The 17,616-nt window shown below is 37.0% G+C and overlaps 2 protein-coding genes and 1 non-coding gene across 3 annotated transcripts; 2 read left to right on the forward strand and 1 right to left on the reverse strand.

The window, feature by feature from the left end:
- Positions 1-936, forward strand: LOC118571145 (olfactory receptor 6C3-like). The gene has a single exon (XM_036170062.1). The coding sequence runs from the start codon at positions 1-3 to the stop codon at positions 934-936; it is 936 nt and encodes a 311-aa protein (XP_036025955.1).
- Positions 937-14,970: 14,034 nt separating this feature from the next.
- On the forward strand, positions 14,971-15,936 carry LOC118570826 (olfactory receptor 6C76-like). The gene has a single exon (XM_036169476.1). The coding sequence runs from the start codon at positions 14,995-14,997 to the stop codon at positions 15,934-15,936; it is 942 nt and encodes a 313-aa protein (XP_036025369.1). The 5' UTR covers positions 14,971-14,994.
- Positions 15,937-17,472: 1,536 nt separating this feature from the next.
- Positions 17,473-17,616, reverse strand: LOC118571311. Its single transcript, XR_004943345.1, has one exon. It is a non-coding gene; the product is annotated as a small nucleolar RNA SNORA48 (small nucleolar RNA).

Genomic DNA, 17,616 nt, shown 5'->3' on the forward strand with positions numbered 1-17,616 from the left:
ATGAATCACACAGAGATTACAGAGTTCATCCTCTTAGGCCTTTCTGATGATCCTGACCTCCAGATTGTGATTTTCCTCTTTTTATTAGTCACATATATATTAAGTGTCACTGGAAACCTGACTATCATCGTTTTGACCTTTGTAGATTCCCATCTGCAAACACCAATGTATTTCTTCCTACGGAATTTTGCTTTCTTGGAGGTCTCATTTACAAGTGTATGCATCCCTAGATTTCTGGGGTCTATTGTCACCAGGAATAAGACAATTTCCTATAACAACTGTGCTGCTCAAATCTTTTTCATTATCTTCATGGGGTTGTGTGAATTTTATATTCTCACTGCCATGTCCTATGACCGCTATGTTGCCATCTGCAAGCCCCTTCACTACACGACCATCATGAGCAGGAGACTTTGCACCTTGTTTGTGCTGTGCACCTGGCTGGGTGGGTTTCTAACTGTTTTCCCACCTATTATGCTCTTGCTCCAGCAGGATTACTGTGCTTCCAATGTCATTGATCACTTTGCATGTGACTTCTTCCCCCTTTTACAACTGTCTTGCTCAGATACTTGGCTCCTAGAAGTGATTGGTTTCTACTTTGCTCTGGTCAGTCTGCTGTTCAGCTTGGCGTTGGTGATTTTATCTTACATGTACATTATCAGGACTATTTTAAGATTTCCATCTACCAGCCAGAGGAAAAAGGCTTTCTCCACCTGTTCCTCTCACATGATTGTCATCTCCCTCTCTTATGGAAGCTGCATTTTCATGTATGCCAATCCCTCCGCAAAAGAAAAGGCATCATTGGCCAAAGGAGTGGCAATTCTCAATACCTCTGTTGTCCCCATGTTAAACCCCTTCATTTATACCCTAAGGAACCAGCAAGTAAAGCAAGCATTCAAAGGTGCAGTACACAAATTAGTGTTTTCTGTAAGCAAATGAAATTAAAGTATGTTAAAAATAAAGAACTCTATTAAGATCTAATTAATTATATTCTCAAAGTTATTAAATATATGTGTTAGGTATCCTTGTTCTCTTATAGTTTCTTTGTGTGCTATAACAGTAAATTTTATAGTTCCACAGTCTATCTCTTTTATTTCTACAATCAAGTATGTGTAATACATTGGTTTTTGAAATCTTTAATAAATGTTGACAACATGGGAAAACCCAAGCCAGACCAAATAAATCCCAGTACCAAGGAAAAATCAGGCACAAAGTATCACCCCTAGCCGAGGAATTCTTGATAATTCTTAGATGCCAGGAAAGGAAGGGTTAGTTTTTTGTTTTTTTTTCCTAAGAGTGCAGTCCCGCATAAATTGATCACATTCCAGTGGAAGGCCACACACACAAGAATACTTGGGAAGCAAAAATTGGCCTTGATGGTAAAAAAAGACAAGGACACAAAGCAGAGTGAGGAGGAGCAGGAAAGATCTGGGAAGAATTGTGCAAACTTAATCTTACATCAATTTGAGCTCATTTTAATAATAGATTTCTTAATAAAAATATTTCCTGTTCTGATTTTCAGCAATTTGTTCTTACATATAACTTCAGAGTAAATCTTCCCTGTAATATAGATTATGTATTTATAAAATTTCAGATTGTTTTCTTGAAAGATTTTATTTACTTACTTACATTCTGTAAGGTACTTTCTGAAAATTTAGTTAGGCCATGTTTTCTAGCCAGGCTGCTAGTATATAGATATCAATGTGCTGAATTTATTTGGAGACTGTAAGAATAAAATAGGGTAGAATACCATAAAAGACACATTTCTTGTCAAGTTATAATAATATTGTCATAGGTACATGTAATAATTATCAACTTCTCATATATTTTTAAGTAGAAAATTAAGAAGCCCATCCATGCTCAGAAGTTTTAAGAATCCTAAAGTATTTTGAAGAAAGTGGAAATTTTACTGTAGGTCTTAGATTCCTTCAACATAAACATTACAAGTTTCCCTATAGATACTAGGACTCTTTATTAACTTGGTTATTTTGTTTTCAGAGTTAATGATGAAAATAGTCAATTAGTGTAATTTCCACAAAAATCCCCAAGGTTTTGTACCATGTCTGAGTGAAAATATCATTTATTATTAAAGAACATGAGAACCTTCAATGGTATGGAGGCAATTCATGTTTACTGAAGATGGAATAAGGCAGTGACTACAATTCTTCAGTTACAAGAAAATAGAAGCACACTGCTGTTTGGGAAGACACTGATTATTTCATTTGTAGGGTAATCAGAACAATGGATTGCAGGATGGAACATCCTGTATTCTGATTAAAGAGTGGGAAATATAATTAATAGCTGCTGGGAGAGGAAGAGTAAGTTTTCTTTAAGGGTGTGACCTCTGGTAGGCTGACTACATTCCTGGAGATATCCTTCCATCCAGTATTTGGGGAGCATAATTGGATATGATGGGTTTTAAATGAAAAATAGTACATGAAATTGGGTTGGTAGGGAGATGGGGGGTGGATGTTGGAGGAGTTGGGGAAGGGGGTTAATGTGATCAAATCACAATGTATGAAATCTAAGAGAATTAATAAAATATTAATTTCTGGGACAGAAACAAAATGTCTTCAGAGTCATCTTAAAACTCTAAATATTGGAATGTGCTTTTGAATTATATATTTTCAAACGCCTTTTACATATTCTTTTCAACTATCCATTATTAAAAGATGTTTCTTTCAAATATGTTAAAATTGGCATAAAACACTTTATTCATTTTCCACTTTTCGGTTTGTATGTTGTGGTGCTCTACATATTTAGAAATAAAGTATATGAGACATAAGATTTTCTAATCTGCATTAGTTGGAGGAACATGAAAGAATAAACGAACACTTGAAGATGAAACTCTCTCACAGTATAACAGCAACAGAGACCTCAAGGCAGAAGATGAGTTATTGAAGTGATGCCCATATGGTTGAAATTATTAGAGTGCATTCCCAAATTAGCTTTTGTATTGTAAAAGAGTAGCTCATTTAATTTATAGAGAAGAAGTATGGCACATTTTAAAATTTACAAATTATAATCTTGCATTTAAGATGATTTATAATAGAGCATTTTGCTTGTAGGGAGTGAGGATAGAGAACATATAGAATCTTAAAATGATATCAAAATGTCTATCTTGAAAATATGAAAATATAATTTGTAACTTTATTCCTAAAGTATTTGGTAACAGAATATATAAACTTTATGGACATATAAGCATAATTAAAACTGCTATATGATATCCTCCCACAGAATATTTATTTAAAAATATAATTAATATTTCCAGAAAATTCTATAGGGGAAATAAACCTTATTATTTTAATTAGTTATCTGGGAATCTTGTGCAACATATTTTTATCAAATTCATCCCCCTTTGCAGTTCTTCCCCGATCTCTCCTCCTCCTCCTCCCTCTGCTTTGTGTCCTTGTCCTTTTTTAACCATCAAGGCCAATTTGTGCTTTCCAAGTATTCTTACGTGTGTGGCCTTCCACTAGAGTGTGATCAACTTATCCAAGTCTACATTCTTAGAAAAAAAAAATCTAACCTTTCCTTTTTTGGCATCAAAAATTATCAAGAATTCCTCAGCCAGGGGTAGTACTTTGTGCCTGATTTTCCTCTTGGTACTGGGATTTGGTCTGGCTTGGGTTTTCCCATGTTGTCAACATTTATTAAAGATTTCAAAAACCAATGCATTTAATTTAATTTAATTTTACACATCAGCCAAGGATTCTCCTGTACTCCATCCCCCCATCTCCCCCCCAACATATGTTTATATGTTTAAACTTCCATATGCACACATGCTGTGTAGGTGAGCCAACCTTATAAATAAAGACAGTAAATGTTTAAAACCATGGCAATGATTTTATAGCCTGAATATTACATGGCATATCCTTATACCTCTAACATATTGAAGGCCCTTAAGAATCTTAAAGCTTTCTTGAAGTTTAATTTTTGCAAATTATTGGCCCTTGGTAGGTGAAATTCAACTTCAGGTAAAGTTGCAACTTCCAGATACTTGCTACCTATATTTTAAATTAAGCTTTCTGCTACACTCTAATTTCTAAGTCCCAAGGGGATTTATATCTGCATTTCATGAATATTAAAGCAATGGTTCCAAAGAAAAGAAAAGCCATCCAACATTAAAAAGCAAATTAAACAGCAAGAAAATCTAGTTCAAGAAAAAGGAGGAAAATTGGAAAAAACACTCACTACCGAACACATGATCTTAGCAATTCCAGAGGTGGGTTAAATGTTAGTCTACTGTTGTTTTATTTCCCTGTGTCGCACAAAAATTGATTTAGCACTTCTAGTTAATGACATCATCTTACAGAGTGCACGCTTTCCTGAGAAATTGCACAAAGCCTCCTTAATTTCCATTTATCTGTTGGATTTGCTAAGTGTTGAAAAGGAGACAACACAAAAGGAGATGGGGAATCCCAGGATATAGGACTGCTGGGCTTCTCCGGGAATCGAATGTTACAAACAAGGTTCTGGTAAATTTAGATCTCTGATTCTTTGTCCCACAACAGCACTGCACAGAACCAACACAGAATTTAAGAGTTTAAAGTGCTTCTGGAATGACAGAAAATCCAAATGCATCTGGCTTCTCTCAAACTTCTTAAGAAATTGGAGTGAATTTCTGGGAATCTCTCTAGCAAAGATACCTCCACAACAGACTACTGGCAGTGGTCCAGAGAAAGCCCAAACTGACCTACCCTGATGATCAGAAGGCCAAACACCCTAACTGTCGTGCTAGAACTCTCATCCAAGGACTGATGGAAGCAGATGCAGAGATCCATGGCCAGGCCCCAGGTGGAGCTCCAGGAGTCCACTTGGCAAGAAAGAGGAGGGATTGTATGAGCGAGAGATGTTGAGCCCATGATTGGAATAATAACAGGGGCAAATAGCCAAACTAGTGGAAACACATGAACTATGAACCAATAGCTGAGGAACCCCCGTGGAACTGGACCAGGTCCTCTGGATAAGTGAGACAGTTGATTATCTTGAACTGTTTGGGAGGCCCCCAGGCAGTGGGACCAGGACCTTTCTTTAGTGCATGAGCTGGCTGTTTGCAACCTAGGGCCTATGCTGGGACCCTTTGCTCAGCCTAGGTGACGGGAGGAGGGGATTGGACTGAGCTGAATCCCCAGGGGAGTCCTTGCCCTGGAGGAGGTGGGAATTGGAGGTGAATTGGGGGGGAAGGGGGATGGGAGGATGGGAGGAGGGAGGACAGGGCAATCCGTGGCTGATATGTAAAATTAAATTAAATTATAAAATTAAGCTGGGTGGTGGTAGCGCATGCCTTTAAACCCAGCACTCGGTAGGCAGAGGCATTCGGATCTCTGTGAGTTCGAGGCCAGTCTGGGCTACCAAGTGAGTTCCAGGAAAGGCACAAAGCTAAAGGCACAATAAATAAATAAATAAATAAATAAATAAATAAATAAATAAATAAAATGAATGAATGAATAAATAAATAAATAAATAAATAAAATTGAAAAAAAAAAAAAACCAAGAAATTGGAGTGAAAAAAATTTAAAACAAACAAACAGGAACCCTAAATTTGCAAGAGTTTTTCAGGAATTTTCCAAATAAATTTGAATCACCAAAAAAGTATTCCAAGTGGATCTTTCAAATGAGTCTCCAAATCCTTTCTTTAGCATGAGGTACATCCATAAGCAGTAGGGCCACTCTTATAATGGCACAGCTAGATCTGTGTCCTTCACAGTTGCTTGAGACTTTCAGTATTCCAACCATAAGGACAGTTCAGGACCTTTCTCCTAAGTCTCCTGACCCCATAACCAGAATCTGAGGCTCAGTTCCATCAATTTACCCAAATAGTGGATTTCTCTGACACTGATTAGAGAAAACAGAATTAGGGAGAGAAAAAAATCTTAGTTTCACTCCATTCTTTTTTCTTCTTCTTCTTCTTCTTCTTCTTCTTCTTCTTCTTCTTCTTCTTCTTCTTCTTTTTTTCTTTTCAAGACAGGGTTTCCTTGTGTGTAGCTTTGTGCCTCTTCTGGAACTCACTCTGTTGACTAGGTTGGCCTTGAACTCACAGAGATTCACCTGCCTCTGCCTCCTGAGTGGTGGGAACAATGGCCTGCTCCACCACTGCCTGGCTCACTCTTTTCTTATAAAAGGTCATAGAATATGCATAGTTTACTTGTGATATAAGTTATAGGGCCCTGAGACCTTTTACCTGGGAGGATCTGGTCTCATTTTAGAAATTCAGGCAGAAATAGTAATTCTTTAAGGCCTGTGTTGCACTGTTATAACACTATAATCATCTGTTTCAATCATGTCGGCAATTGGAGATTGTAAGGTATGCCTGTAAAACAGGTACTGGTATTAACTCTAAAAGGGGTTACAGAAATGGCTCAGTGGTCAGGAGTACTTGCTGTTTTTCAGAGGACTCACATTTGATTGCCAGCACCCACAGGGGACTACCAGCCTTCTGTAACTCCAGTTCCAGAGTATCCTGTGCCCTCCTCTGGTGCCTATGAGCACTGCATGCACAGAAGTGCACAAACATCTGTGCAGTCAAAACACCCACTTACATTAAATAAAAATGAATAAACCTGTTGACTGTGCTTTTAGTCCTGCTTGGCCCCATGATCTGGACAAATCTCTCCCACCTGAGGTACTGTAGCCTCTTATAAAAATAAAATAATTATACAAAAACATATATTAATTGCAGACTGTATGGTCTATGGCTTCTGCTTCTATTGGCTAGTTCTTTAAACTTATTTCAACCTATTCCTATTAATCTATGTCTTTCTGCATGGCTCTATGGCTTAATGGTACTTTTACATCTTCCTTCTTTGGTGGCTGGATCATGTCACTGCCCTTCTTTCTTTATCTCTCTTGAAATTCCTGCCTGGCTGTAAGCTTTCTTGTCATTGGTGAAAACAGCTTTATTTATTAGCCAATGGGAGCAACACATATTCACAGCATACAGAAAGACATCCCACAGAACTTCCCCTTTTCTATCTAATCCAAAAGAAAGGTTTTAACTTTAACATAGTAAAATTACATAAAACAAAACTGTTGTCAAGCAAGAATTATAGTTACACTATCTAGTCTATTTATATTTTGGAAAATTAAAGAAAATAGTCTATCCTCTATCATATGTTTGTGAGTCTAGAGTTTCATATCTAATTTACCAAGGAAAACTATAATCATCATTATCAAGTCTTCAACTCCATCGAAGACCCTAGAATAATATAATATTACCTAAGAAAACAGGAAATGCATTGAAAGCACTTCCAAAATTCTAGAAATGACAGAGACATCTGGCTGCCTGGACAGTCTCTCAAATTTCTTCTCCAATGTTGGGGCATCATTTCAGCCTGCAGGCCTAGCATTTCTGGCAGACTTCATAGTGAAGTAGGAAATTTGAAGGATCTGAAGGATTGTCTTGCCTACTGACAAAGTTTATCAGTCACCTCTCCTCATATCCTGCAGAATGTCTGGCAGTATCTTCTTTGAAACAGGAACCTGAAGGACCATCTTGCCTTGTTTTGGTAAAGTTCAGGGGTCACATTCCTATGGGTCCTGCATGTCCAGTTTGTACAATATCCTCAAGCAATTGAAGCAAGAACACCTTTTTGCTCATTGGCTAACATTTGCCACATAGAAAGCAAACTCTGTAATGAGTTTTTTCGATGCCAATCATCCTCTTTGAAGTAATTAGTGCTTCTAGAACAGACATATCTCAAAGTCCAGAAAAGTCTATGTTCTTTAAACATTTTAAATGACAGTTTCTGTAGGTCTTTGAAGTATTTGAAGATTACCTACTTCATTGAAATATACTTTTGTATAAATAAACAACTTAACTAATGTGACTGCAAGTTTGGTTATCATAGATGACAATCTGTATTTCTTAATTATATGTTACAAGTTTAAGTGATTTGTATAAACATAATACCTTAAGCAAGAGTAGAAGGGAGGAGGGGGCTGGACATGCCTCAATTGAAATGACCAGGCTGAGCTGAATCTCCAGGGGTGTGCTTGCCCTGGAGGAGATGGGAGTGGGGGGGTTGATTGGGGGGGATGGTGAGGGGGCAGGGAGGAGGGAGGACAGGGGAATTATGGCTGATATGTAAAATTGAATTAAACTGTAAAATTAAAAAGTAATAATAATAAAAAATAAATTTAAACAATAAATATATAGGTATAACAATTAACTTTAATTTTTATCAATAAACTAAAATCTATAGCAATGGAAAAATATTTCAAATGAGTTGTTTTTTAAAAGTAGATTCAATAATCTACCCTTTCATCCTATCATACCTGTATCCTCTTTTCTTCCTTATAAAGAGGTTGTATTTATAATCAACCCTCTTTAAATAAAAAGAAACATTTATAAACAATTTTTGGGAATTTGGGTATAGCTTTTCATACTACTTCCTGTTGACTGGGGGCCATGGCAGTCTTATGGGGATCCTGAGAAAATTTAGAATTATGGTTAAATCTTGGCTGTAGTAGACAGTGAGGCTGCATTGTCTCAGCCAGTTGCCTTGAAGCTGTTCTGGATATTGGATCATCTGGGCCATTGATCTCACTGGAGAACTCCAGGCAGGAAAACTCTAATTACAGGGGTCTTCCTTGATGGAACCATATTATTTTGGAAGGAATCCACAGCTCTTCATCTTCTGTAGAAACAAAAAGCAGAACCTATTTTCCAAAGCAACATATCTTTAGACCCAAATTTTGAAGTCAAGATAATTTTAAGATATATACATTGGTTTAACTAAGCAGCCCCTACAATCCCAAAGATAACACAATAATGTACAATATCCAGACTACCTGTGTTTTCCATCTTTCTGTGGCTTTTAAAAAAAAAATACACTATTTCTTTTTTAAGGACTTTCTCTAGCCTTACTCTTTTCTCTCACAAGCTTATTGTTATTTTTTAAAATTTATTTTATTATTATGTGTTTTAATTTTATACATTAGCCAGGGGTTCCCCTGTCCTCCCCCCTCCTGTTCCCACCCCCACCTTTCCCGCAGCCCCTCCCCTCCATTCCCATGTCGTCCAGGACCAAGACTCCCCTGGGGATTCATTTAAACCTGGTGGATTCAGTACAGGCAGATCCTGTCCCCTCCTTCCAGACTGAACATATGTCCCTGTGTAAGCCCAAGGTTCTAAACAGCCAGCTCATGCACTAAGGACAGTTCCTGGTCCCACAGACTAGGTGCCTCCCAAACAGATCAAGCTATTCAATTGTCTCACTTATCCAGAGGGCCTGATCTAGCTGGGGGCTCCTCAGCCATTGGTTCATAATTCATGTGCTTCCATTCATTTGGCTATTTGTCCCTGTGCTTTTTGCAATCTTGGTTTCAACAATTCACACTCTTACAGTCCCTTCTCTTTCTCGCCAGTTGGACACCTGGAGCTCCACATGGGGCCTGGCTGAGGATGCTTATTGTTATTTTTAAACACACCCGTTTAGAAGTTTTTTTTTTTTTTTTTTTTCTATCTGAATCTGTTTTATTGTATATCTGTAATCCATTTCTGACCAGGAGAATTTTAAACTGTTAATCTGTGTGGCTAGGACAAAAGTGGCTGCTGGCTCTGCTTTTCAACATGGCACAGGTCCTGAGCATCACATTTACATCCCCAAATCTGAGTTGCAGTATTAGGTAGTATGCCTATGTTTTTCAGCCCAAGGCTGTGCTCACAAGCCCAAAGGCAGCAGCCATGACTAGGTGATATGTCTCTATAAGGCGACCATTAATAAGAGACATGAACTAGAAAGCTATTCTTACCTCTATTTTAGGATCTCTTCTTAAATTCTCTCAGGTTTTAGGTGGAAAATGTTGCCCCATGTTGGAACATCAGATGAAAGATGCAACAGTAAGCTCTATAAGGATCATTCTAATGATGCTTGGAAGTGAATGATCCTAAAAACATACTCTGAAATGTAGTTACAAAGCCTAGAAAACAATGTTTCTTTATAGTTTTTATGAAGGGTTCTCAAGAAAGGAGCATTTTGCAGACACAACAGGCAAATGCCCATATGAATCCACAGAAGCTATGGCATCATGCGCTATATCCATTTCCATTAGCTCAAGCCAGAAAATGTCTTAGCATTGAGTAGGGTAAGTAGCACAAAGTCTCATACATAGACAAGAATTTATGCACAATTAGTAGCTGCTAGGAGAGTGTCTTTGTTAGGTTTTATATGTTAAGAGACACATGGCCATGGAAACTCTTATAAAGAAAGACACTTCATTGGCTAATGGTTTCAGAGGTTTAGTCCATTTTCATCATGGCGGGACATGATAGCATGCAAGCAGACATGGTGCTGGAGAAGGAGCCAAGAATTCTTGATCCACAGGCAATAGGAAGTGAAACTTCTACCACACTGAGTGTACCTTGAGCAAAGGAGGCCTCAAGCCCACTCTCTAGTGACACACTTCTTCCAACAGGACCACTCAATGACTATTCCAACAAAGCCACACCTCCTAATAGTCCTAATAGTGCCACTTCTTTTGGGGGCCATATTCTTTCAAACCACCACATTCCATACCCTGGCCCACAAAGGCTTGTAGCCATATCATAATGCAAAAATGCATTCAGATCTTAAAGCCCACACCTGAGGGACATACTTCCTCATACAAGACCACATCCTAATAGTACCACTCCCTTTGGGGACCATTTTCTTTCAAACCATGACAGGGAAGAAAAGTCAGTTTTCTTCAGTAGAGTGACACTGGATATATCACTTACTCTTCTGGGCAGGACTATTTATTGTCAACAGAATTTGGACTGTTTTTCTGTTTCCCGTGTGTGGTTTTGTTGAGTTGGTAGGAAAGGGGATGGTCTGGGAAGAGTTGGGGAAAGGTAAGGAATATGATCAATATATATCATCTGATATTCTCAAAGTGGAAAAAAACGTTAAAAAGAAAAGGTTCAGTTTCTACTTACTTTTATTCTCTTTTCAATAAAATGAGATCATCAGAATATACATAAGGAAAATAGCTTTGAAACTGTGATCTTCCATGTACATGGGCCACTTTTTTATAGATTTGTTTTATTTTTTATCACGTGTCTATGTGTGGGTACGTGTATGTGTGTGCCTAGGGTGTTCATATGCATCAAACCTGGCATGGGTGTTGGTAACAGAACTCTGGTCTTTGCTACATATCAATAATAAATTAAGAGATTATAAGAAGCTGATACATCATGTCTGGAGAAGATCACCTCTTGAAATAATGCACACAATCAAAGTTGCCAGGAATAACACTGTGCCTTTATATGTTTACAAACAATTTCAGCATTGAATAAATGAAATGAGAGATCAGGAGTAAGTAGTTCCAGAAGTGTAACCCAAGGTTTATAGAAATCCATTTAACATGGGAATAAATATCTAAGTGTACAGCTGCTGATGCTAAAACAAAAAGTTCAAACATGCATTGTTCTTCTTTCAAGTTTTCAAATAACCACTGCAAGTAGTACACACTATTTGGTGGACATGTAAATATCAAAAATAATATGAATTCCTTGAGAACTCCAGAGATTAACAAATAACATTCATATTGTGCGTAAACAAAGAGCATAGGTAAAGGTAATATAATTAAAAATGTGGGGCTGTTGTCACTGCTTAGTTGGATAAAGGGTTTCCCTCCCGTGCAAGCATGAGGATGAGTCCAACCCCCAGGACCTATGGAAAATGCCTTGATGATGAGGTGTGCTTGCAATCTGGTTATCTAGGATGAAGAGACAGGTGAATCCCTAGGACTCACTGACCATTAATCCTATCTGAGTCAAGTCAGTGAGCTCTGAGTTTGGAGAGAGACACTGATGCCAAAATAATTGGTTTTAATAAAGCATAGGATGGCAATAATGGCTCCGTGTATAAAGCTTTACATGAAACCCAATGAAGTGAGTTCAATTCACAGAACCCTTATGGTGGAGGAGAGAGCTGACTTATAAAGTTTGTGCTCCACCATCCATATTCTGAGAGTGTGCACATAGTAGCACATTCACACAAATATACACTAAAAGGAAATGCAAAAAATGCATAATAAAATTTTGTGTTTATGGGCTAGAACCATATCCATGATAGTATATGAAATTATGGAAAACAGTTTTTAGGCTAGACCAATTAACAGACCAATAACCATAATATAACTGATAACTTGAATATGTATTTTAACCAAGAAATGAGATATTTCAATAGGCTCCACAGTGATGTGTAGGCAGGTTATTCACTAGGTTTTAATGTCTGTTTTTTTTCCTTTCTTTTTTATTATTATATTTTTGTTTTACACATCAGCCATGGATTCCCCTGTCCTCCCCGCTCCTGCCCCCCCCCCCACCTTCCCCCCCAGCCCCTCCCCTCCATTCCTATCTCCCCCAGGGCCAAGAATCCTCTGGGGATTCATTTAAACCTGGTGGATTCAGTACAGGCAGGTCCAGTCCCCTCCTTCCAGGCTGAGCAAAGTGTCCCTGCACTAAGGACAGGTCTGGGTCCCACTGCCAGGGTGCCTCCCAAACAGTTCAAGCTATTCAATTGTCTCACTTATCCAGAGGGCCTGCTCCGGCTGGGGTCACCACAGCCCCTGGCTCATAATTCATGTGCTTCCATTCGTTCGGCTATTTTTCCCTGAGCTCTGATTTTAAACATCAGAAATATAACCTATTCAGTTATAGTGTAAATGATTGCAAAAATGATTCACTTAGCAATAGTCTACAGACTCCATAAAATATACAGAGGGTCCCTGTTCTAAACACAATCCTATAACGTGACAATAGTATGAAAAGCTAAGTAGGTCAAGATAAGAAACACAAAACCGACTGATTTGTGGGGAATTGGTCATCTAATACATCATGTTCTCTTTGAAAAATGTCAGATCAGAAAAAGAACTTGAAGGATCTCAAAATGTATTATTTACCATAAATTCTCAATTAAAAACAGAACAAACTCATCTTTAGTTAATGTGTATGTAAAAGTAACTATGACAAGCTGTGGAAAAATATATTGAACAAAACATGTTGGTCCTGCCTGTGATCCCAGCACTTGGGTGATGAGGGCAGGGAGATAAGCAGTTCAATCCTTGGCTACAGAGCAGGTTCAAGGCCTGCTGTGTTTTCTGGGTAAAACTCTATTGCAGTTTTACTTTCATGTTTTAAACGGATTTCTCCTTGTGTGTGTGGAGGATAACACATGTTTTGTGTCACTATGCCATAATTATCCTCCACCATCAAAATGGAATCAGAGGCTGCTTATGAAATGGAGTCTCAGGGCAAGGCCCAGCCTAAAAACTTCCAATACTGCTTTACAGTCTATGGAGTAACACAGAGTAGGATGCAGCCTAATTTCAACACTGTCCTATGAAAGTCAGTGTGAGAAGGTAACTGTTTTTGTTGTTAGATCTCATTCTTTCACAAATGCTTTGCTAACTCCTTGCAGATAAGTTCTGCAACCACCTGGGATGTAGGTCACGTAATGAACCAATTAAATGTGATTGCTAGAAGTAACCTTTTACTTGTATACATTAGTGTCCTATTATTATTCATCCCAGAAGTCATTATGCATTTCCACACTTTGTAGAATATTTTTGAAGTTATGTGTTGCAAACATAGTATAAATGCTGTTAACTTTTTCCTTTGGGAAACATTAGCTACCTCCCTTTGGGAAATACTGGAATAATCTGAATAATTTTATAGCAATAAAACTCCCATCTAGAGATGTGTTGTTAAAATATTGTGAGAAATATGTCAGGATCCCAGATGTTGGATGATATTAGAAAACACATGAAAATGATGTTTCACTGCATGTTTCCATATTAAATATCAGAGGTGCTGTGAGGAGGCGAGCTTTGTGGGAGGAGAGACACAAACAGAGATTTCTCTTTGTGCTACAGGACTATGGTATAGATTTTAGTGTAAGGGAGCTCAGCATATTACTCTTTGTTCGACATTTCATTTTAACTATCACTGGTATTTTCAATTATTCCTGTTCAATCTTTTGTCTTTATTTACTGTCTTCTCAGGCAGTTCTTTTTATAGCTGGTTCATATGTGTAACTGATATGTATTTCAATTTAATTAATATGTATTAGTTAACTTGAAAAATTTACAACTTAAATATGCTTTAAATGAGACATTCTAGCCTTTAAATTTGGAGAATATAGTGCATTTTTTCATATTTGAGTATCCATTATTTAGACTGAACAAGTCAAGTTCATGTCACTGATATAATTGTTTAAGGTAGTTCTAAACAGCATATTACAGTTTGTATATACTTCAGTGTTGTCATATATTAATTATTAGTAAATGATGTAAAATGCATTCTGTTCTTACTGTTTGATGCTTAAGTAAATTCAAAAAACATTTTTATCAAATCAACTAAACTTACTACATTAATTGAATTTAATGAGAAGAGTCTTAATTTCAGATATCAAGAATAGAGGTTGAAACTTTAAGGAAGGTCTCCAATAATAAAAGGGGACAACATTTAAGGTGGATTTTTTTTAGAGAGGGATATTATTTAACTTTTTAATACACAAAAACCATAATGACATTTGTTGATTTTATTGTTTTGTTATGAAAATATTAATAGACTTTGCATTATTTACTTTGTCTAGTTTGATGTTTATACTATTTCTGTAGATAATAGAATAAGTTGACCACTGGTTTCCACAATTTGTTTAATAGAAAAGATAACATAGGAGAAGCATAATGATGCCAATAATGAAATTAGTACATTTTACAAAATAGTAAAATTGATAGATAGTAGCAGAATAAAAACATAGATTAGACTTTAAACATAAAAAAATGTATTTTCAAAGATATGATTGAAATGTAGACAACATCATACATACACAAAGCATACATACACACACAGAAGCACGCACACACACAGAAAGAGAGAGAGAGAGAGAGAGAGAGAGAGAGAGAGAGAGAGAGAGAGAGAATCTATTCTTGTCTTGTGGCTCATGTTCTTGTCTCTTTGTTTTCTGTGTTGATTTTATCAGATTTGTTGTAGACTGACCACCAGGGATGAGAAACAGAACATCAGTGACATACTTCATCCTCCTGGGTCTGACAGATGATCCTGAGCTTCAGGTTGTGATTTTCTTTTTTCTGTTTCTCACATACGTGCTGAGCATTACTGGAAATTTAACCATCATCATACTCACTCTACTGGATTCCCACCTGAAGACCCCCATGTATTTCTTCCTTAGGAATTTCTCCTTCTTGGAGATTTCATTTACTTCTGCCTGTACCCCTCGGTTTTTGGTCAGCATCATAACTGGAGACAAATCAATCTCCTATAATGCTTGTGTTGCTCAATTATTTTTCTTCATTTTCCTGGGCTCAACGGAGTTTTTCCTTCTGGCATCCATGTCCTATGATCGCTATGTGGCTATCTGCAAGCCCCTCCACTATACAACCATCATCAGTAAAAAGGTCTGCTACCAGCTCATCATTAGCTCCTGGCTGGCTGGTTTCTTGGTAATTTTCCCACCATTGGTCATGGGCTTAGAGCTAGATTTCTGTGACTCCAACATTATTGATCACTTCTCATGTGACTCTGCTCCTTTGCTCCAAATCTCCTGCACAGACACAAGCACTCTGGAGCTCATGAGCTTTATATCGGCTTTGATCATGCTTATGACTACGTTGATGCTGATAATTGTCTCTTACATCTACATCCTCAGAACTATTCTGAAATTTCCTTCAACCAAACAAAGGAAAAAGGCCTTCTCAACCTGCTCCTCACACATGATTGTTGTCTCCATATCCTATGGAAGCTGCATCTTCATGTATTTGAAAACATCTGCCAAGGCTGGAGTTGCCTTGACAAAGGGGGTGGCTATGCTCAACACCTCTGTTGCTCCCATGCTGAATCCTTTCATCTACACGTTAAGGAACCAGCAGGTGAAACAAGCATTTAAGGATCTTGTGAAAAAGGTATTTGCCTCAAAAACGCTGATGTGATATAGATTACAAATGAAACATGGGACATTTCAGCCATAAAACTCGTGAACATGTCCTTGTTTTGGTTCATCTCAGAAACAAAAGTGTATGCTATTCTCAATGCATTTAATGTACTCATGTTTATTTTATTTTATTTTATTTCATTTTATTTTATTTTTTTGAGCTGAGGATCGAACCCAGGGCCTTGTGCTTATTAGGCAAGTGCTCTACCACTGAGCTAAATCCCCAACCCTATGTACTCATGTTTCAATTCACTTAATTATTTATGAGCATGATCATTTTGCAATGGTTTCTAACCTTATATGATAAAATTAGAAATGAAGTAATTTTTAATTATAGTTTATATATTTGAAGTAATACATATATCCATTACATAATGCATATTTTTGGAAAGATTATGACTTTGAACCTCCTTATTAATTCATGTGTGTGTTACACAAATATATACACATATAGTCTTACATGTATGTTTATGTGTCTGTACTTGTATATACATGTATATCATGAATTTTTACTTGGATGGTGTTAGAGAATGAACATTGAATTATATTTTTATAGCTGCTGCTATCATTTCTTAAGTGAGATATATAGAAAATTTAGTAATATGATATCGGAATAATCTATAAGAAGTACATTGAAAGTGTAAAGTTCTCAAAAAAGAAAATTAATTGAAAAAAATAAAATAAAACTTAATTTACAGCTTACTTAATGTTCCAAAATAGAATTCTATTTATGGTCATGATATCAAATCACCAGAAAAATATTTCATTTTTCAGGTTAATATTTGTAGAACATTATTATATCTTTTATGGTACTAATTATTATTTATAGAGGTTTAATGAATTCCCAAAAGCAAAATACATAATTTTATTGATTATTATTCTCACAGCAAGGAAAGGGGGAAATGAAGGTGATATGTATCTAGTTTAATTAAATACATTAGAAAAAAGAAAATTTCCTGCTTGTCAATTTTTTTCAATTACAGTTATTACTCTAATAAATGGGCAATAACATTTTTTTTTTCTGAACACAAAAAGAAACATCTATGTCAGCTGGAGTGATACCAGGTAGTTTATGGGAATTATTTTATTCTTTACCCGCTGAAAAAGAGATGACCATTAAATCCTCTTCTTAAGACCCCACCTCCACCACTCACCACTGCAGATGGCAGCCATCTAAATGTCAGGCCAGCTCTCATGGCTTAGAACTCATAACTTCCATCCTACCATTACACTCCAAAGGCTGGAATTATGAACATGATGACATACCCAACATGTTTATTTATTATATACCTGCCACAGAATCCAAGACTTTCTCATGCTGGGTGAGTGTTCCACTACTGAGCTACACCCTTAGACCGTATGCAAACAACACACACACACACACACACACACACACACACACACACACACACACACAAGCCCCTGGATATTCAGGACTCTCATTGTTAGTTCTTTAATTTCTCACTTACATCAGCACCCAGATGGTTCAGAATAATCACTAGGTTTAAATATTAGTAACAGTAGCATCAGGATTTTATGTGCCCTAGGCATGAAACAGCTTTGGCCACCAAACCAGGCATCAAGCTAAGATGAACAAAGGACTGTCATCTGATCTGTCCCTGACTGATATAAGAAAACCATCACCAACAATGTGTCTTTTTGCCCATTGACAGGGTTT

This window comes from Onychomys torridus, chromosome 20 (assembly GCF_903995425.1).
Source record: "Onychomys torridus chromosome 20, mOncTor1.1, whole genome shotgun sequence".
Classification (NCBI taxonomy): domain Eukaryota; kingdom Metazoa; phylum Chordata; class Mammalia; order Rodentia; family Cricetidae; genus Onychomys; species Onychomys torridus.